This window comes from Octopus bimaculoides, chromosome 23, assembly GCF_001194135.2.
Source record: "Octopus bimaculoides isolate UCB-OBI-ISO-001 chromosome 23, ASM119413v2, whole genome shotgun sequence".
NCBI classification, from domain to species: domain Eukaryota; kingdom Metazoa; phylum Mollusca; class Cephalopoda; order Octopoda; family Octopodidae; genus Octopus; species Octopus bimaculoides.
This window is the reverse complement of record NC_069003.1, coordinates 37,354,544-37,376,646: the sequence shown is the minus strand read 5'-3', so window position 1 is coordinate 37,376,646 and position 22,103 is coordinate 37,354,544. Positions and strand designations below refer to the sequence as shown.

The 22,103-nt window shown below is 39.1% G+C and overlaps 1 protein-coding gene across 3 annotated transcripts in view; it reads left to right on the top strand.

Moving 5' to 3' along the window:
• Positions 1 to 21,760, top strand: part of LOC106883300 (uncharacterized protein DDB_G0271670) — a 40,622-nt gene extending 18,862 nt beyond the window's left edge. For all 3 annotated transcript variants that reach the window (XM_052975942.1, XM_014934260.2, XM_052975943.1), the window contains 3 exons: positions 17,232 to 17,373; positions 19,478 to 20,803; positions 21,346 to 21,760. In XM_052975942.1, coding sequence (XP_052831902.1) covers positions 17,337 to 17,373; positions 19,478 to 20,803; positions 21,346 to 21,500 — 1,518 coding nt within the window. In that variant the 5' untranslated portion in view covers positions 17,232 to 17,336 and the 3' untranslated portion in view covers positions 21,501 to 21,760. The remainder of the gene's footprint in view (positions 1 to 17,231; positions 17,374 to 19,477; positions 20,804 to 21,345) is intronic.
• The last annotated feature ends 343 nt before the right edge of the window (positions 21,761 to 22,103 follow it).

Sequence of the window (22,103 nt, the reverse complement as noted above, 5' to 3'; positions counted from 1 at the left end):
CTTTTTTTTTTGTTGTTGTTTTCAACTCTCACCTGTTGCCAATCAAGCTAATATTTTCCCATGGCTGGACATGTTTTCATTAATGGTTGCAAATGAACACAGCTGGTATGATGAATGCTCAATGTCAGGTGGGAACATGTCACCAGCAGACACACGGACACTGTATTTTAATACATTGTTTTCTATAAATGGTTGCATTTAATGAAACTAGTTGAAAGGTTTTGTGTTCTTTGTAATTTATTTTGGTTTGGTGTGGAGAGATTTTGGCCCTGACACAGCTGGCACCATTGTTGCTATTTGTTTCTGTGACCAAATCTGATATCTGTGGCATTATTTTATGTCTTTAGTGTCTTGTATTTGTGTTGTCAGTATTGTGGAAGAATTGTACCTGCCAGTGTGTGTGCGTGTGTACGTGATTGGATAGAATCACTGGTTCTTTCAGATGTTCTTTAGTGCTACTGGTAGGAAGAGATACTGAGATTTGAAGAAGCTACTTTATAGGGTCCGAGGAGATGTTTTAATTCCAACCGTTTTCATGTCACTTCAACACTGAATTATTTGACATCAGATGTCTTAATGTTGCTCCTGTTCTCTCTCTCTCTCTCTCTCTCTAAATGTGGAAGTATGTTTGTGTGTGGTTGTTTAAAAATCAGGTGATTTAACCAGAGTTGGAGTGATACTGCAGCAACCGGGAAAATGGTGAGGAAATGAGAATGCAATGCTACACGAGATAAGTTTGCCTCTTTCGTGACAGTCTGGGAGTTTATTTTAGGCTAAAATGATTAAGAAGAGAGATTTCTGTGCTATTCCATTCTGGAAATGGTAGGTTGTGGAAGCATTGTCCTCTGTCTGGTTACTAATGTGCTATTTGAGTGTCAGGGTTTGAACTGTGATGGGATTTGAAAAAAATGATTCTCAAGATTAATGATGTTATGGATTAGGTTTTCTAGGATGTTTGAGAGCCTGCAGAGGGAGTGAAAGGCTTGTAGATGTTACTTCACTTGGGTTTTTGTAGTTTCCAGATAATTTAATTTGACAGTGTTGATACAAATAGTGATAGCAGATGGAGAATTGATGCCTTCAGACACCAAGTCCTTTTCGTGTAGGGTTGTGATTTTGTCTGTCCTTGAAATTTTTCAGTTTTTAGTTTGGGATCTGTTTACTTTGTGTGGATTTTGATGGTTGATATTTCGAGAAATGTTTGATCCAGCAGGTCTTTAATGAAAATTATTGTGCTGAAAACCAATAACCACATTCTCCAACACGACCCTTTCTAAGATGAGGGGAATGAATGGAGGAAGGTTTGGCTGCTATTTCTGGCAGGTTGAGTGACTACACTGAGACTCCATCATTGGATTGTTTTTATGTTTATGAAAGATGACGAAAACAGTGGAACAGAAACCATGATATTGTCTTTGCAGTGTTAAATGACTCGAGACAAACTAAGTCCCATCCACCATATTCTGTCAAACACACAGGCGGCTGTCTTGGACCATTGTCAGAAATTGCTTGTGTTTGCCTCTAATCTTAATCAATGCTATTGGAAAAGGCATGAATGCCTCCACTTCTTGTTCATCTCTGTCATCCCTTTTCACTCCACTCACATCCCTTACATATCAAAATATCTTGATTTTGAGTAAATGCGAGTCAGTGCTGCAGCATCCAGCATCTAGTCTTGTGTGGGTGGGGGTGGCAGTGGTGGAGGAAAGTTTAGTGTGGCGGAACTTCCATTGGAAGTAAGTGTGACGATATGAGAGAGAAGCTTCCAGAAGAATTGGAATAGCATTAGTCAGTGAGTGAGTGAGTCCGGGAATGGATTTGTTTAAAGAACATGATACAGGCATGCACTAAGTGCATACACACACACACACACACACAGATTGCAATGCTCATGATACAGGCATGCACTAAGTGCATACACACACACACATACACACAGATTGCAATGCCCATGCTCAGGCATAATCCCACACAGATTTACACACGTACACGTACACACATATACAAAAGCATGCACGCACACAGACACGTGTACAAACGCACTCATGCACACACTAAATAGCTGAAGCTACTAACATGGTTCTCTCAACCATTATCTTCTCTTCTCTCTTCTTTGATACCCACCACCACCACCACCACCACCACTCCACACTCCCTACTCCCTACCACCTCCTCATATTCCCCCTACTACCACCACTACCCCAGTTTCAATATGGCTGTAATGATCCTCTGATGTAGGCACAAAGCCACCAGTTTGAGGGGAGGGGTTAGTTGGATATCCCCCAGTACTTGACTGGTACTTTTTTTTTTATTGACTTTGCAAGGATGAAAGGTAAAATCAGCTCTGGTGAACTCGGGCATTTGAGCTTAGAATGTAAAAATCCCAGATTACCACAAAGCATTTTTGTCTGACGCTCCACCGCCCTCTGTGCTTGTGATTATGTTTAGTCTTATACTTTCAACTAACCTATTTGATATGACAGAATTTCTTGTATGTAGTCTCACCTTCATTATCATCATCATCATCATCATCATCATCATTATAGTTAAGGAAGGTATAAAGGGAGGAAGAGAGAGAGAGAGAGAGAGAGAGACACAAGGTAGTGATAGTAACTCTGTCATTGGATATGAGACGTTTTGGCATAGCTGTTTTGGCACTGCCTATTTGGCATCACTGATTCAATGTTGGCTCATTTAACAGCTGGTTTAAGGTTTCTCTTGTTCTTTCCCCCATTTCTCTCCATCTCTCATTCTATTTTTATGTGTGTCTGTCTGCCTCCAGCATCCGAAAGTGCTGTTGCCGCCAAAACAGCTTTCAAAGTCCGGCCAGCCGTGTCCTCCCTCCCTCTCTACATGACACTATTCAGCTGCGTCAAAGAGACAAGGTCATGGTGACAAAAACTCACTCACACACAGGGATACACCTCAGCTCAGAAACGGATGTGGGCCTTCACTGATACATCAGGTCACACTCACTAATACTTTGATGGTGATATGCAGACTGACAGAATAAAGACAGAGGGAGAGGAGGTGGGGAGGCAATGAGAGGTGGGGGGGGGATGTTTCTTGATTCATAAACAATCTTCTGTGTGTTGGTTGCAGTGATGCAGTGGTGTTAATTATGGCTGTGTTTGGTTGGCAAAAAAAGGAGTTTTTTGTTTTGTGTTTCTTCTTTTGAAATTGTGATGACATTTGTTTATTTGATTTTGTTAAAAATAACCTTCATTAGATATTGTCGAGTAACTTTCTCATAAAATTATATTTATGGAGAATTGTGCATGTGAGAGAGAAAGAATACATTTATCTGTGTGCACGTAAATGTGAATACGTTTGTGTGCATGTGTCTATGCACCAACTGATTTCTATGACTTTGTATAGCTCTATGTGTTGATAGATCTTTATCTGTCTGTATGTATAGGTTTATATATGTGACTTTTTGCATAAACATTTTTGTCTGTCTCCAACACCACAAAATAAACTTCAAATCACAACTTCATTGCAACACCTCAACACTTCTTCCCACCACAACCATCTGCATGTGTTCCAAGATCAGACACACAATTCTAAATCACCTGAGCTCATCTAGCTCCAAAGAAACCACACAATAAAAAAAATATGTTTCTTTAGCCTCTAAATTACTTTTTAAGAACCAAATCTAGTTGAAGTCTCCTTCTGATGTTAGTCTTTCACAGATAAAATTCTGGTTCCTATTCTTGGTAGCCAGGTGATCTGGGATTTGAGGTTATTTGAAATAGTTTTTACTACAAAGACACAGTTGCATGTGAGAAACCATTTCCAGCAGCTATGACTAAATCAGCATCCTTTTAACATCTGTTTCCTATGCTGGCATGAGTTGGACAGTTCAAACGGAACCAGCAAGCCAGAAGATTGAACCCAAGAGCACCTGGTTGAAAAAGCATGCCTCTTAACCACACAGCCACACCTGCACCCATAATCTTCTAATTGACAAATACAAAGATATACAACTTAAACGACTGCTTTTGTTTAGTCTTAAAGCTTTTTTTCATTCTAGATTTTTAGAGATTTCATCCAAATGAAATTGAGATTTTGTCTGCAAACATGAGACTCCCCACCCCTGAGATGTCAAGATACAGAGATTGGTCTAGCAACAATGTGGAACCATCACACTCTGTCAAGGGATATGCCTGTCTAATTATTAAGGGCCACAGCCTGTCATGGCTGCTGTAATAACAGGGATTTGTTATCATTTCATATTATCTTTGTAGAGGGATCTAGGATGGCATTATTTGATATGTCCTTCACATATTTTCAATGTTGAGATGTGATTTGCAGGAGGAGATGTGACTGTTATTTCTACCAGGTTGAGTAATCTCTCTACTTCAGTCACTCACCAGAAGGTGGCGTACCAGTGTTGCTCGAGTTGTTAGGCTTCAAATGTAATAATGTGGTGAATAATTACTTAACAATTAGCTTTTGTAATTACAATAGTAATTCTATTGATTACAGATTTGGACAGTAGACTACTACTACTACTGCATAAGAGGAAACTATTTTTAAAGTTCTTTTTGTGATCTTAATTTTATTTTTTCAAACTCACACAGACACACCTGTATTACACTTCACACCTGCTGGCATGTGCACACACACACACACACACACACTGATTATTGCATCCAAACACACATTTGCACATGCTTGCTATTGCATAGAAACACATATTCCTGCCTACATAAACATACCTGTATGGTGTGTGTGTGTGTGTGTGTGTGTGTGTGTGTGTGTACACATACACACACACATTCTTTTCCAAACAAACATTCATTTGCACTCTTTATTGAGCACAAATAATCGCCTACACACACACACACATATTGACTGATTGCTTTCCGTACACATTTGCATGTGTAAGAAAAAGTTCTATCATCTCCTAATCCATATAGCGCAATAATCTACACTAATCCTATTAGCTAAATCTCCCAGCTGTAATTTGCAGTATTCTATTTCATAGAGCAACTTGCTTAAGCCTGTCCTCCTGCTGGTTCCAACTCTCACATTGCAGCCATTGAACTCTCAGACTCTCGGCTAAAACCAGTACATTTTATACTCATAGCTCTCATCTCCCTTTTCATTGTTTTCTTCTTGCCTTTCTGTTGGTCCCTGTCTGCCTCTCCCCTTCTCTCTCTCTCATGTAGGTATTTCTTTGTATGCAGTAATGTGTGTGTGTACATATGAATGTACATAGCACAGTGGTTAGGGTGTTGGGCTCATGATTGTTAGGTTTTGGGTTCGATTCCAAGACCAGGTAGCACATTGGATCCTTGAGGAAGGCATTTCACTGCATTAGAAGAATTCAGAAACTCTGCTGAGCAAACTTGATTCAATCCATTTTAACAGAGAAACTTAAAGTTAGAAATAATAGCATGTAAATATCAGTTTGAAAAATCCCTTGGATGGAAAAGGGTCAAAGGGCAACAGGTAAGGGGTGTTTTTAAATCCCCAATTCTACAACTTTATCTGCTTTGAGTGTTCCATTTATAAAAACCTAATTTCCTTCATTTCAAGTTTGCTCAGTTGTCTAGGAGTCCCAATAGCTGTTAGGTGTTTCACCTGGCAACAACAGACCAGCCTCCCATTTAGGAACGAGGGTGATGGGCTGGGGAGTCATTTATGTGTCTTAGAAACTGTAATTTCTGTCCTAACGAGCTTCTGAACACGAGACCGGCTTTTGTTGTGTGTGTGTGTGTGTGTGTTTTAACATAGACATGATCACTCTTTCAGCGTGTGTGTATGTGTGGTACATATAACTTATTTATGTGTGCATATTCTTTTACTGGTTTTGGATTGTGGCCATGCTGGGGCACTGCCTGCCATGGTTTCAGTCACCCACAGTATTTATTCCAATGTAATATTCTACCAGTCCTCGAATAACTGTTGCCTTTTCAACAAAACAGGATAGATTTACACCTCTCTGCTCATTGCCTTCTTTACACACACACACACATCTTGTGCAATAATTCTATAAGCATAAATGTATGCACTCCCCCCCCCCTCTGCTTGCTTGTATACGTATCCATGTGTATACACACACACACACATACATTTAATTTAAATACCTTTTTATGTAATGAAATGTGATAATTGTGATTGCCTTGTTGTTGTTTTGTAGTGATTCACTCAAGTGTGAAATCTTTTCTATTTTCATGCGAAGCTAGAAATAGTCGTAAAAGGGGGGTGGGATGTCAGTGGGGCATGATTAGTTATGGTACTTGGTGGTGTGAGGAGGAGGAGGAGAAGAAGGAGGAGTAGCAGTAGTTATAGGAGTGGTGGTGGTGGTAGTTTGAAGTTAATATTTGTTTGGTTGTTTGTTTCGTCCCAGCTGTCCTGATTCAGCAGAGTGATGTTTGAGGTTCTGATTCCAGCCATGACCTTCTCAAATGTCTCTTCAAACATGGTGTACAATGGATCTGGTTACACATTATCCAAGGTGTCCTTGTGGGTTTAAGACAGTACAATGTAATTACAGGGTAATTTATCTTCTATTTCCAGCAAGCAAAGTGACCATATAGAAGCTGCTGCATTGCCTTGGAGTATTGGATGATGATGATGAAGTTTAGCCCCAGGTTAGCCCTGATCAAGCAAGCCTAGGATCAAAGGCAATCAAGCTGTGACCATCTCATCATTATTTGTTCCAGTCTACATTACCTCAATGTGTCCTTCTTTCCATGTCTGTGGTTTGAGGGAGATTTGGCTGCTATTTCCAGCAGGTTGAGCAACCACATATAGGGGCTCCCCTCATTTCCCATTGGTGATAATTGTTGAGTTAATGGTTGGTATGGGGGGAGGAGGGGGGCTAATGGGTGTTTGTTGCTGTGGGAAGGGAGTAATGGCGGTTATTCAGGGGAAGGGTGCTTCATAGTTCTTGATTAATGTTGCCATTACATTGGTGGAGGTGGGGGAATTAGGGGCCTGGCGTAATGTGAAAGACAATATTGATGTTTACAGGGGGAGCCTCTACACATGTTCGCTTTGCTAGAAGTGGCAGCTAATTTCCCTCAAAGCATTGTCTATCACCTTAAATATAAAAAAATGTAAATTTTGATCATGTAGGCACCGGCATGGCTGTGTAGTTGAGAAACTTCCCAGCCACATGGTTTCAGGTTCAGTCCCAGTCAAAGCACCTTGGACAAATGTCTTCTACTTTAGCCTTGAGCTGACCAATGTCTTGTGAGGGAATTTGGCAGATGGAAACCTTATGGCAACCTGTGTATGTGTGTGATCACTATCCCCCAATGTTTGACTACTGGTGTTGATTCATTTACATTCACAACACTTAGCAGTTTGATAAAACAGACTGATAGAATAAGTATAAGACTTAATTAAAAAAAAAATGTAAATCCTGGGTTCAGTTTGTTCAGCTCCACCCTTCACAGTGGTGTTCCAGTATGGCCATGGTTGAATGACTGAAACTAGTAAATGATAGCTGCCTACCTTGGGGTGTGTCCTCTCCAACTCAGTGTCCTACCATTTTTTTGTCATCTCCTTTGTGAGGTTCATTATTCTGTAACCAGACTTCACCATCTCTGCCCACACCTGCCTTGGGCCTTCCTCTTTCACTGTCCCCTTTTTTCACACGAATCTCTTTCCTGTCATCTGCCTTACAGCTGTTTCTCTTGCATGTTGTAACTCCTTCTTATGCCTAGTCTTTTCTTCAGCTCAATCCTGCTTTGCCATACACACACACACAGTAGCAGCAGCAGCAGAGTGTCAGACACATCAGAGATAAAAGTAGTCAACTGAAGTGATCGAACCTGGAGGGGGCAAGTCCACGCAGCACTCTGCCCTCCAGACAGTGTCATTGGGAGAAAACCAACCGTTGTATAGATTAGCAGAAGGTAGAAGTCACCATGGCCTGCAACATGTTATCAATGTCAACTAGGACAGTCTCTTCTGGATGAGTTTTGAGCTTTGGAGATGAGGGACATTTCTATCTTGGCCTGACACTGCTGCAGGGGTCACAACAACTGAACCTGTCCCAAGATGTGTATGAGATGATGAAAGCATTTCAATTACCGCATTCTGCTTTGTGGGCTTAACACAAATATCTGTGATTGCTTGTGGCACAGATTCAATTCTCAGCCAAATCCAAACCCCCCACCCCACCCCCACTTGATTTGGCAAAGAAAAGTCGGTGACCTTTCTCCCGTTCGTGGTGGCTGTGCCAAAGAAAGCTGTGAGGTAGATGGATGGTGTTGAAAGTTTTTGAGAACAGAGCTTTTCTCTCTGGCCAGGAACCTCACCAATCTTAGACTAGCATCAAGAATGGGAAGATGGCATTTGTCTTTGGTGTGTTAGTGTAACCCAGGGTTGTGTTGAGGGATGCCCCAAATCACCCTCTTGGTTCACACCCCCACCCCAATTTGGGGTTATTTTGTTGTTCTTATTCATTTATTTGTCTTTATTGTTTTATTGATTTCATGTTTTGCTCGAATATAAACTTCATTAGTTTCTTGTTTTCTTTTAGATTTTGCCTTTCTACCATCACCAACGTCTTGGGCCTTTGTGGGCAATAAAAGAATAATGAGATTATTATTATTATTATTATTATTATTAGTAGTAGTAGTAGTATTCTCCCAATTCTCTCTAACTTTGAATTCCAAAGAGCTGAGTGAACAGGTTAATTGGATTAATGGCCAGTGCATGGACGTTCAAGCTTGCCATCATCATCATCATCATCTACACACTCACCAGCATCATCATCATTACCATCATCTACAACTACAGCACCATCAACAATAACATCATCATCAGACATAACACTACCATCTGTATGTTATTATCTCACATGCAACAGCCCCCTCACCCCCACCAGCAGCCTCCTACCTGTCCAATCATGTGTTCAGCAGTTTGCTATTTTACCACCAACTCTTGTTGACTTACTAACACATCACTGATTCTTGATTCCAAACTTAGAACACTCACACACACACATCTGTTTTGTTCCATTGTGGTCGCCTCTGGTTTTGTTTCACTTAATTTTCCTTCTCTTTGTTTTCATTTTTTTACCCTGCAACTATGTAAATGTATGACTTTTTTTTTTATTTCACTAGTATTGTGTGTGTGTGTGTGTGTGTGTGTGTGTGTCTTTTTTACAAAATTTCTTTTCTTTTTTCCTCCCTCCCAGGAGAGAGGATTAGCAGTGTGGGTAGGAGTGTTTTCTGGCATTGGAACAAGACCAGAAATTTGAGGGGAGGGTTTTTTAAAAAAATCATTGACCCATGTACATAACTGGTACTTATATTTTATTGATCCTTAAAAGAAAAAGATGAAAAGCTGAAAGCTGATCCTGAACAGAATTTTATACTCAGAAAGACTAAACTGGAATACCGTATGACAGAGTATTTTTGTCTGATTTTTCAATTCTGTCAATACAAACAGCAACAACAACAAAATGAAGCAGATTTGAAATGAGTTTACAAATTTATTGGGCAAATCAAACGAACATCAGTTAGAAAAGTGAAAAATTGATAATTAAAATTTTTATACATTTATTATTAAAAAGAAATTAGAAGGAAGCAAATTTGAAACAAGTTTACTAATTTTATTGGTGAATCGAATGAAGATCAGCTACAAAAGCTGTTCTTGATAAGTCTAACTTGTCTTGTTGTCGATCACAACATAAAGTGTTGAGCACATACCAAAGTAACACCATATTAGGGTTGTAAACTAGCATCACCACCTTTATACAAACAATGTTGTTCAGCTCCAGTCATCCGTGAAAATTTGTTCAACCATGGAGAAAGATTGCCTTACTTGGAAACAGGTGAGGATCAGTAACAGGAAGGGTGCCTGACCAAAGAAAATTTGCCTCAATAAATTCTACCTGACCCATGCAAGCAAGAAAAAGTGGGCGTCAATTGACAATGATGGACAGAGGTCAACCAGCTACTCTAGTTGACCCTCATGTATTACTTGTAATGACTGGATTGGTTGAATTGGTTGAGCAACAGACAAAATTACTTGTGGTATTTAGCTACATGTCTTTACTTTCTGAGTTAGCTTTCTCTTTCATCCCTCCAGGGTCAATGAAATAAGTACCAGTTAAGTCAACTACATTTGGCCCCTAGTTTTGGTCCCCTGTGCTTTTATTAAAAATCTATATATTACTAGTGTTTATATTATTGACCTGGCTAAATTTTAACAACTAACCCTGACACCCAAAATATTATTCTAAATGAGATAATCTGAGACCATGTGAAGACCAGCCTCTGCCAACTCTTTTGTCCTCACAATGTACGATATTGATTGAGTTTTGTTTTTCTCCAATATTTGTATTTAGTCATTTTCTCACATGAATTGATTTCTGATTTTTTTGTTATTTAGTTTTATATTTTATTTAAATAACTTCCAGTTCCAGACTGACCCGGTGATAAATAAACCGTACAATTATGTTGGGAAAGATGAAAGGGTGTTTTTTTTCAAAGTGGATTATCATCGTCATCGTCATTATTGTTATTAGTTATTAATAAATTGTTAAAACTTTTTGATTTTGTGTTTGTTTAGAAATATTGGAATTCTGGAAGGTTTACCTATCTACTCTTCCCCCCCCCCATCTCAAAGTTATAATCCAATTTCAATGAATGTGACATTTGTAATCTCTGTTGAGGAACTCATGAATGTCCGGTTTCCCTTCTCTGTTTGCCTTTAAATCAAAGTCCTTAGTAAAAAAAAAAAAAAAAAAAAAAGAATACAAAGAAAATATCCTTGCAAAAGTAAATAGCTTTTTGTTGATGATGAATGGTCGAGTTGATGTTTAACTGCAGGTGACCCATTATTGATCTCTGGCCGTGTGGCACACAAGTAGTCAGCCTGTCATAGATAACCAACAGGACCTGTAGATCCAACTCCATAACAGCACTGGAATCTGGAATGTTAGCTGAAGATCATAATGTCCTTCAGTATGTTGTAAATGTCAATGTTTAACCCTGGGTCAGCTCTGAGTGAGTATGATCAAAACATTCCACTTCTGACTATGCTGGAGTACCACCTTGAGGAGTTTGATTCAGCAAATCAACCCCAGTACTTATTCTATCAGTTTCTTCAGCTGAACTGCTAAGTTACGAAGGCCAACAAACCAACACTGGTTGTTAAGCAGTAGGGAGAAGACAGAACAAACACATTTATAAAGAATATGCTTCCATACAGTTTCTCTCACTCAAGGCATTTGTTGACCCAGGGCTATAGAACAACACACTTGCCTGAACTGGGATTGAACTTGAAACAACATGGTTGCAAGTTGATCTTCTTAACCATACAGCTATTCCTGCATCGAGATTAATTCTAGATTAATTTAAATTCATTCGCTAACGAGCAGATTAATTAAAATTCATTCGCTAACGAGCAGATTAATTAAAATTCATTCGCTAACGAGCAGATTCGATGCTTAAGTATTTCAGATGAGTCTTTAGTGTGAAGGAGAAATTTTCCCAAGTTTTAATCTGAAATTATGAATGGAAAATATTTTCATTTGGTTCTCTTTCTGACAATCATTAGTCCTCATTCATTCTTTCATTGGGATTGAGCTTTACAACTCTTTATTTCTAGTACTCTTATGTATTATGCTACAAACAACTACAAGAAAATGCTGTTGCTTCACTTGCTAAAAATAGCAGCCAAATCTTCATTAAATCTCACCTTTTCTTTTCTAAAAAGAAGGTCGTACTGTACAATTTAGTCACAGATTCAGTATTGGTGGTCACCGTCAGAATGGTTTTGATCATAAGTCTACTCACTCAGTGATAACCTGCTACAATGGCCATTTATTTGTCTTAGGTCTTTCCTAATCAAGATTTCTTCTCAAAGCTTGTGGTGACCATTCCTTTGTGTGTGTGTAAGTGATCGGCTTAGCTTTTAGCTTGAGTGGTAACAGCTGCATCCGGTGGAGGACAGGAAAAAGGAAGGGGTGCTACAATTTGAGACAACCCGGATCTTCCTTGGCAATATCAATGCCACTCACCACTGTCGGAAGGCTCCACATTTGGAGCAAAATCCAATCAACAACTGATCAATAAACATCTTGCAGTGTTGCTAAAAAATATAGAAGACTACATGATCCGATGGTCTTGTTTTTTAAGAATGGTAGGGTGTGATTTGAGGGAAATTTCTTTGCTATTTCTAGTAGGTTGAATGACCATACTTTGAAGTTCCCTTGTTGGATAATGGACAAGATGTTTTCTTTTCTTTTGCTGGGTCCAGAGAAAAGAGCAATGCTTGTGGCCCTTGTACCCCCCCCCACCTTCTCCAAAAGTCTGTACTGGTGAGAGAGATTGATGCTGTTAAATGCCCCTCTTGAACCTTTGTAAGTCAACCCTTGCAGGAATGATGAGAAGAATAAAAATTCTAGGGGGAATGCTCAACCCTTTGCCTGTTTCCAAATGACTATTTCTCCAGGACCAAACATGGTTTTCATGGAAGACTGCAAATGAATATCTTCACTTGTATGATGGTAACATTTATAACAACCATCATGTGATGTCCAGACAAGGGCGTACACACACACACACACAACAGGCTTCTTTCAGTTTTCATCTACCAAATCTGCTGAGAAGGCTTTAATTGGCCTGGGGCTATAAAAGAAAACCTTTAGCCGAGGTGCTGTGTAGTATGACTGAACCGCAGAACACAGAAAGTAAGCTTCTTAACCACACAGCCACACCTGCACCTATACAGATCATCATCATCATCATCATCATCATCTTTTAGCATCCGTTGTCCATGCTGGCATGGGTTGGACGGTTTGGCTGGGCTGGTACGCCAGGATCCAGTCTGATTTGGCATGGTTTTCTATGGCTGGATGCCCTTTCTAACACCAACCACTCCGAGAGTGTAATGGTGCCATTTGTGTGACACCGGTATCTGCCACGACTGCAATTTTACTTGGCTTGAGGGGTCTTCTTCTTCTGAAGCACAACATAATGCCAAAGGTCTCAGTCATTGCCTCCATGAGGCCCAACGCTTGAAAGGAACTCAGCCATCTCGCCTCTGTGAGGCCCGTTATATCTAAAGATGGGATGGTCATACCTGGAACACCTTTGATTGTCTGAATTTGATTAAACAACCACACCAACAACTCTACTACAACCTCCATAAATAATAAAATACAACAACAGAAGGAAAGTAATCAGTAACCATATTAATTAAAAAGATAAAAACTCAGTTTAATTACCAAGTGGCTAGAGGAATTAATTAAACTGTTGGTGGGGTGGGGGGAATTTATTTTCAACCACATCTCATTACCTCTTTTATCCACCAACCTACTCCCCCTCCCCTAATAATTTGGTATGTTCTAACCGTCTTCATTTGCCTTCTCTCTCTCTCCCAATCAATTAACCAATCATACCATCTTAAAAACAGGTCATACAATTAGATAGATTGATCCAAGATGCAGTCTTTAAAAACAAAAGGGAGAGGTCATGGCTGGAATGCCATCTAATCCTAGGTCTGCTTGATCAGGACAGACCTGTGATTAAACAACATTACAACTAACAGCACTACTCAGCATTTATGCCTGAGATCCCTACTGTCTATTTATCTCAAGAGGAAACTGGATGATCTCAATGAGGCATTCTTGTCATCCCCATCCCCATACAAGAATGCCCAGCTGTTATGAAAAGGGAAAGAAAAAAATTATTGTTTAATATCACTTGTGATTGTTGCATATAAATCCAGGACCACAAATTTCTATATTACAGTTTAAAAAAATAAATAGTAAATTAAACTTTGGGAGATTGGTTCAAAAAGCGTCGAACGGTCATGCCTAACATGTGAGGTAACCTAGATATGCCCAAGCCTATCTCAGGGTATCCCTTCATTTATCAATTAACATATAGAGTTGAATTTTATGTAATTAAAATGCTTGTAGGTCAATGTAGGATAGGATAAAGGTAAATAATAACAGGTCCATGTCTAACACATCAAGAAATGTGATTTTTGGCAATATTGCCTAGAAATGTGGGATGTAGAAAACGACCTATTATTTTGAAAATAGGCCTGGTGTTGTGTCCAGCTTGTTTATACTGGAAGAATTTATGACTTATAACAAAATGAGAGGCTAATTATAGAGAATAAAAACTTTACAACATTGACACTTTGATAATTGTCACAGCAAAGCTTAATAGTCTAATTAAAGTCATTAAATTGTGCTGATATCTTCCTCCTGGTCAGCCTGGCGGACTCCACAGCACGTCAATCTCATGTCCTACATATAATTCAGACATACTTTCAACTCACTTGAGGCCAGAGTATTTGATCATTTGAACAATTTTGATTTGGAATATTTCTATAACCAGTCAAGGTTTCCTAATCTAGGCTCACCTTCCTCTTCACAGTCAGTGGCCAGTAAGGATCAAATTGATATGGTGCAATGTGTTGGACAACTTCGTCATCATTGGTATTGTCAAAAGATGACTCTTCAAAAGACAAATGAAGGCCGATATCCACTGAAGAAATGGATGACATGTTCTCGTCACTTGTGTTAGCCATTTTGAAACTGATGTGTTGTGGCAACAATTTTGCTTTTTTATATTAAAACCAGAAGTTGTTGTTGATTGTTTTTGGCAAGTGCAAGAATTGTTAACTTTAACAACAAATATCTTGCTTATTGTCTTCATTAATGATAAAATATCATAGGTTACTACTCAGAAGGGGTTTGTTATAATAAATGAAAACACTTGAAAATGGTGCCCCAGCATGGCCACAGTCCAATGACTGAAACCTGTAACACAATAAGTAATATGCTATAAATTAATTGCTAACATTTTAGATAAACCTATCTTTTCATAATCATCATTGTTTAACGTCCGTTTTCCATGCTAGCATGGGTTGGATGGTTTGACTGAGGTCTGGAGAGCCAGCAGCTGCACCAGGCTCCAATCTGATCTGGCAATGTTTCTACAGTTGGATGCCCTTCCTAATGCCAACCACTCCAAGAGTGTGGTGGGTGCTTTTATGTGCACGGGAGCATGATCACTAATTTTGAGGTCAGCAACAGGTCAGACACCAGGTCCAAGCATTGTCAGGCAGAGAGTTTTTTTTTTTTCTTTATATTTTCTGTCTCAAACTCATATTTACAAAATGGATAAAAGGTAAAATTGATTTAGGTATGATTTGAACTCAAAATGTAAAGAACTAGCTGAAATAACACAAAGCATTTTTGTCTGACATTTTAACAATTGTGCCAAACCATCATCTTCAACATTAGAATGTGAGGAATCATAACTAAATACCACAAGGTATTCTGTCCAATGATCTGCCAATACAGCAGACCTCCCACCCAATCAACAACAATAATAATAATATTGTTATTATATTAGCACAAGGCTCTACATGTACAGGTAGTTCTTTAGTTTGCATGGCCCCTTAGATGAGTGTCTGCTACCCTTTCAATTGATCATTACCTTGTGAGTCAAATTTTGTTGACAGAAAACGGGCTGGAACCCCATCATTTGCACACACACACACGCGTGTGTGTGTGCACATGTGCTTTAAACAAATAGTGTTTATTTTCTTATACTTTTCTTATTCTACGTTTGATGAAGGGTTGTTTGCCCGAAACATCAGTTTTCTTGTTTTTTTTCCTTTCCCTTCTTTTCAGCATACAATTCACTGTAAAACAACTTTTTTTATTTTTTCTAGTGTTTATGATTTGTTAACCTGTTGTTACCACTCACATTGTCCTAACTCTCTCTCTCTCTCTCATTCACCTTGTTCCATTTGTGTTATTTCTCACACATACATACTTATACACACACACACACACACACATATATATATATATATATATATATATATATATAAGGAAAGGATGTAAAGAAGGGTTAACATTTTCAAATCAAACTATTGTTTTGTGATATTTGTCCTGCCAAGTTAGACTTTTTTTGTGTTGTCAACAAAAATGCAGCAAAGCCGTGACTGGTTTGCTGGAGACCTGTGACCAACCTTGTTGTTGTTCTCCAATTACAAAATAAACTAAATGTATTAATGTCCCCCATTCAGTAAAATAACGAAGTATTATGTGTTGCTATATTTGAAGTTTCTCTGTCATTAGTTTTTGATATTACTACTTGCCTACAAGTCCTTTGGACTACAATTATACTTTGTTTACTCAAATACACACACACATGTATACCTATAGATTCTTCTAGCAGTTTGCATTCGTCTGTCTGTAAGTATTGGCACAATCTTTTGAGTAGCAGGGAAAGAACTGGGTGCTTGCTTTTGGCTATTTCCCCAAACAAAGTTGAGACTAATGTATCCCAAGATTTTGGTCTCTTTTCTGGCCAACAAACAACAACAGCCTGATACTCTGTTACTCACTCCTACAAAACTATTTGGCTCAGTTTTGTGGCTTCTAAAATTTCTACACAGCTCAAGGGGTGGATTTTTGTTTTGTTTGTATAGTTTTACTTCTTTTATAACTAATATAGATCTGACTAGTTTGGTGCATGGATACACGGAATGACAGACAAATGGATGGACGAATAGAGAGAGAGGGACAGAAAAGAGAATTAGAAACAGAGATGGACAAATGGAGGGATGGCTCTGTAGTTAAAACAGACTAAAATCCTTTTGTTTTTCTTTATTGTAAAAGGGGTCAATAGCTTATCTTTTACTTGTTTCAGTCATTGGACTGTGACCATGCTGGAGCACCACTGTGAAGGGTTTGATTGAATAAATTGACCACAGTATTTATTCTGTCGATCTCTTTTGCCAAACTACTAAGTTACAGGGATGTAAACAAGCTGACACCAGTTGTTAAGCAGTGGGTGGAGTAAAGACAAAGACACATATACACACACACACATAGGATGGGCTTCCATGCAGTTTCTGTCTCCCAAATTTCCTTGCAAGGCATCGGTTGATCCAAGGATGTAGTAAAAGCTAATTGCCCAAAGTGCTGTGCACTGGGATGGAACCTCAAACCACATGGTTACAAAGTGAGTTTCTTCCCTGCCCAACCATGCCTGTTCGTCGAGTTCAAACTTCCCCATTGATGTTTAGTTGGTCCCACATCCAATAACACCCCCCCTCCAACTCGTCCTTGTTGTTGACTTTCGTCACCATCATCATCATCATCATCATCGTCATCATCATAATGGACCAACCTGGATTTGTTGGTCGGTTTGTTTTTTTTCCACCATTACATCTTGACTGTTGTTGTTTGCTAAACATTTAATTTGTTTCCTTTGTTGTAGGACCCTTGTACAAAGCAGACCCTTTATCTAGGTTGATGTCACTGTTGGAGCCCTCACCAAGTGCTGCATATCAGACACCTGCCTTGCCCATGTTCAGACCGACAGATGCTGCAGACCTTTTGGCTGCTTCATCCTCATAGATGTAAGCAATCAGTTTTTTGTTTTTGTATGGTTTATTGTTTAGCTTGAAAGAAAATAAGACTGGATGGTCACAGTTAGAATGTATTTGCTTATAAGTTGCTTTGATCAATCAATGACAACAGTAACAGAGTTCCAGTTGTGAACTTGGCAGTTTATTTATGTAGGGTTGATGAGGGACTTGGGATCAAATCCCTTGGCTCACTCTTGCTCAACTGCAACAATAATAATAATAATAATAATACTCCTTTCTTTATTGACCACAATCGTTTCATATATATAAAACATTACATACAAAACAGTCACAAAGCAACATCATCATCATCATCATTGCTTTAGGTTTTTCCATGTTCTCATAACTTGCACCCACTGGTCAACAATTTCATTAAAAGACATCTTACTCTCCATTTTGTTTTAAATAAAATTTTAAGTAATTGAGGAGGGTTTGGTCAGAGAAATAATGTTGTTTTCAACCCTTTCACACATACACACACACACACACACACCATTGATAATGATTTTTTTTTCTATTTTTTTTTTACTGCAAGGTCACATCACATAAAACACAAAATAACTGCAAACATTGTTGATTGTATAAACACAAGAGAATCAAAATGCAAACTGAAGGACAGAAATTAGCGTTACCAGACAGCACTTGATAGACTGAATTTGTCATGAGGAAAATTCAATAGAGCCTTTGTTCTGGGCAAAATTGACAGGAGAGACAGCATCTAAGTTGCAGCCAGTTGTTCTAAAAGGATGTAAAACTCTGCTGTTTCTCATTATTTTCTCTCTCAACTATTTCCTGAAGTGCAACTCAGTGTGAGGAGGAGTGGGGAAATCTAATGTTTCAGACAGAGTTCACTTTTTTTTTTTTTTTGCCAATTTTACTAAATGCTACATGTTTTGCCAAAATGGACCAACGTTTGTCTCTTTGAAATCTCTTTAATCATATTTACTATGCATGCAGTACTTTCTATACAATAGCAAAAAGACACTGTTTTGTCCCCAAACTACAAAGAATATTAGTCAGTTAATGAAAGAACACAAGAACTAGAAAACTACTGTAGTAATATTATTATTATTATTATTATTATTATTATTATAATAACCCAGCATTGAAAGTGAAATGCATTCATAGAGATTTGTAAAGTGAGCGTGATATCTTTCCTTGTCGATACATTTAGGACTGTCTCAAAGAAAGCAATATCCTGGCATGAAAAGTTGGCAGCAGCAATATTCAGAGCAACCCATGTTGAGGAAAGTGTTAGGGTTTCTTCTGCAAAGGAGCTGAGACATGACATAACTCGAAAACGAAGAATAGGAATAAAAATAATAAAATTTTTTCTACTATAGGTGCAAGGTCTGAATTGGTGGGGGGGAGCTAGTCGTTTGCATGGGTACCAGTGCACAGTTGGTACTTTATGTCATCAACCCCAACAGGATGAAAGGCATGATTGATCTCTGCAGAATTTGAACTCAGAATGTAAAGAACTGGAATAAATGTTGCAGTTTTGTCCAACATACTAATGATTATGTGAGCTCACCACCTTAATAATAATAATAATAATAATAATGCACAAGGCCTGAAATTTGAGGGGAGGAGGCTAGTTGATTACATCAACCCAGTGTTTTACTGGTACTTAATTTATCGATCCTGAAAAGATGAAAGGCAAAGTCAACCTTGGCAGAATTTGAATTCAGAGCGTAGCAGCAGACAAAATACCGCTAAGCATTTTGCCCGACATGCTAACCATTCTGCCAGCTCGCCACCTTAATAATAATAATAATAATAATAATAATAATAATAATAATAATAATAATAATGGAATCTTAATTCTCATTCTTTGATCACTTTTATAATAATATTGGAATTCTTAATTCTTTGATCACCTTTCCCTACAATACATAATTGCTACTCCTAAAATAGCAGCCATAGTAAAATATCCAACTTCCTGTTATTTGAGGTCTCTAGATGAGTCTTGGAGTAGCTTGGATAAAAATAAAATCAATAACAATGAAAATGATGACGATGATGATGATAACAAAACTGAAAGAAAATGAATTGTTGCTATTTAAAATCTCTTTTTACACCTTTTGTTTTTCAGATGTTCCACTACTTGTGCTGATAATTTTATTCGATCCAGATTCTTTAGAATGCACTTCTGGAGTCAGAGCTGCCACGGAAAAAGAGGTCTCCGAACTAGTTGACCGCAATCCATCTAAAATCTCTCATGAGCAGCAGGAGCCCCAAGAATTTCGCAGACAACCCCAGCACTCTCACCATCACCAAGCACACAAACAAGAGCAGCAACAGTCCTACACACAATACCTGTCATTGTCTACCAGGAAATTTACTGTTCCGTCCATGAAGCATTTGGCCACCCTTACTAGCCAGCATGCAGCCACAGCGAAAACTCTTCCAGCCAAAAGCAATAGCCAGAGGGATCCAAGTAGTTCAGGGCCAATGTTCAGATTGGAAAGTTTGTCAACACAACAGCCTTTAACCCTTTCATCTAATATCTCTGGCCAGAGGTCTGGGCCTTTGAGCCAGTCTCTGGAGTTTGTCCTGCAAAGAAAGCGAATACTTCGCAGAAATATAATCACGCCAAAGATTAGCAGCGCTTTGAGCCAGCCTCCTTCCTTTCATTCTTCTAACACTCAACTTCCAACGACGAAGACGACACGCACTCGCGCTCATCCACTCCTTCCACTGACGATTGCGATTGCCACAAAGTCAGCGGACCATGTGAGAAACATGCAAACTCACCAGAGTTCCACTTTGAGAAAGAAATTACTGAACTTTGAAGAATTCGTTGAGACAGGACAGTGTTGTGTTGTTGTGAAGCTCCGTTCAGCCCGAAGCGCAACATCATTGGCACCAATATCAACAACTCCAACATCAGTTAGAACTTGGTCACCATTTAGGGTCCAACAGACGACGACAGGGACAACAACAATACAACAAAGTACATTAGCAGCAGCAGCAGCAGAAATAGCAATGAATATCTCCCAGACTCACAGCAGCAACAGCAGCAGTAGCAGCAGTAGTGGTGGGAGTGGTGGGGGTAGCGGAGGAGGTAATAGTAGCAGCAGCAGCAGTGGCAGCCAGGTTGTGATAACGGTGAACAATGCCACCCAAACAGGGGGCGCTGCAACCACCACCACCACCACCACCACCACTACCCATCCTGATACTGGCATGTTGAACTCCTTCACATCGGGTCCGTCTACCGGTGGTGACAACCCTGCCCTCATTGCCAACGGCACACGGACACTTTCCACATTGGGTCCCCTCTCCAGTGACCATACCCGGGTGGCATCCAATTACTCCACAGATACCGGTTCCGGCACCCATGCCACGGACACATATCTTAGCACACCAGAAATAATTGGTATCTCATTTGGAGCAGCAATTATTATTTTGGGTATCAGTAAGTACGGCACATTTTCCATCACTTTTGACAGATTTGCTTTCTATCACTTCTCTGGATTAATCGACTCTTTTTGACTCTTTCTTCACTCCTTTTCTTGCATGTTTATATATACATCCACTCTTAATTAAAATAATTCCATTACACTTTTAATTGATCTCACACTGATGTCCCTAAAATAGCCAGCTAACTAATAACAAACTGACCATGTATATGAGTCCATGGCCAATCAAGTCAAAACATCTATCACATAGAAATAGCACCTCTAATAGCAGACTCCTGATTAAGTAGCTGTCATACCAAAATGCCAAACTCCATTCCCATTTAGAGCCTTCCAAAGCAAATTCCAAAGCACACACTCTAGTGAACTAGTGCGATTTCCACCCCAATATATCACATCACCTTCAACATTCATCTCTGGACACAACAGACCTTGTCCCCCACAAGAAATTGGACTTAGATATGCTGTCAGTGAATAGAGTATAAAATAAAAGAAGAAAAAAACCCCTTAATTGGTCTTAACTGTGTTTCTCTTTCTTCAGGCATTCCTTTGATCTGTTGGGTTCACCGGAAATACATGAATAGGGCAGCGAAACACTACAAGGAATACTGGGACGACAATGTGAACCTGAGTTACATCAATGGACACTTAGATGCACCGAGGGTAAGTAGACAAGGTGTGTGTGAGAGCTTATGATTAGTGATGACAAAATATGTACAGTGAGTAAATAAATGTAGGTTTGAATGAAACTAAAGTATTTGACTGATCACTGAGTAGGGTTGTTACAAGACTCATGACCTTTATTGCTCCTTTTACAGGTTTAAGATTCAGTTTAAATTTGTGTAGGTGAACATGGACAAAACAGGTGAACATGGACAGAAACTTCAGAGAGCACTGACACTGCAGATGAATGAGCCTAGCAAGAGAGTCATTATAAGGACATTTCACCAAAAGGAAAAGAAAATTGCAATGGTGAGTTGGGGTAAAGGTGAACTTAGTAGTTCAGAGGAGCAGAGATTGCAGTCTGTTTTTGCCAGTCAACTGGACCCAATGGAGCAGAGATTGCAGTGTTTTTTGCCAGTCAATTGGACCCAATGGAGCAGAGATTGCAGTCTGTTTTTTGGCAGTCAACTGGACCCAATGGAGCAGAGATTGCAGTCTGTTTTTTGCCAGTCAAATGGACCCAACGGAGCAGAGATTACAGTCTGTTTTTTGCCAGTCTATTGGACCTAATGGAGCAGAGATTGCAGTCTGTTTTTTGCCAGTCAACTGGACCCATCGCAGCAGAGATTGCAGTCT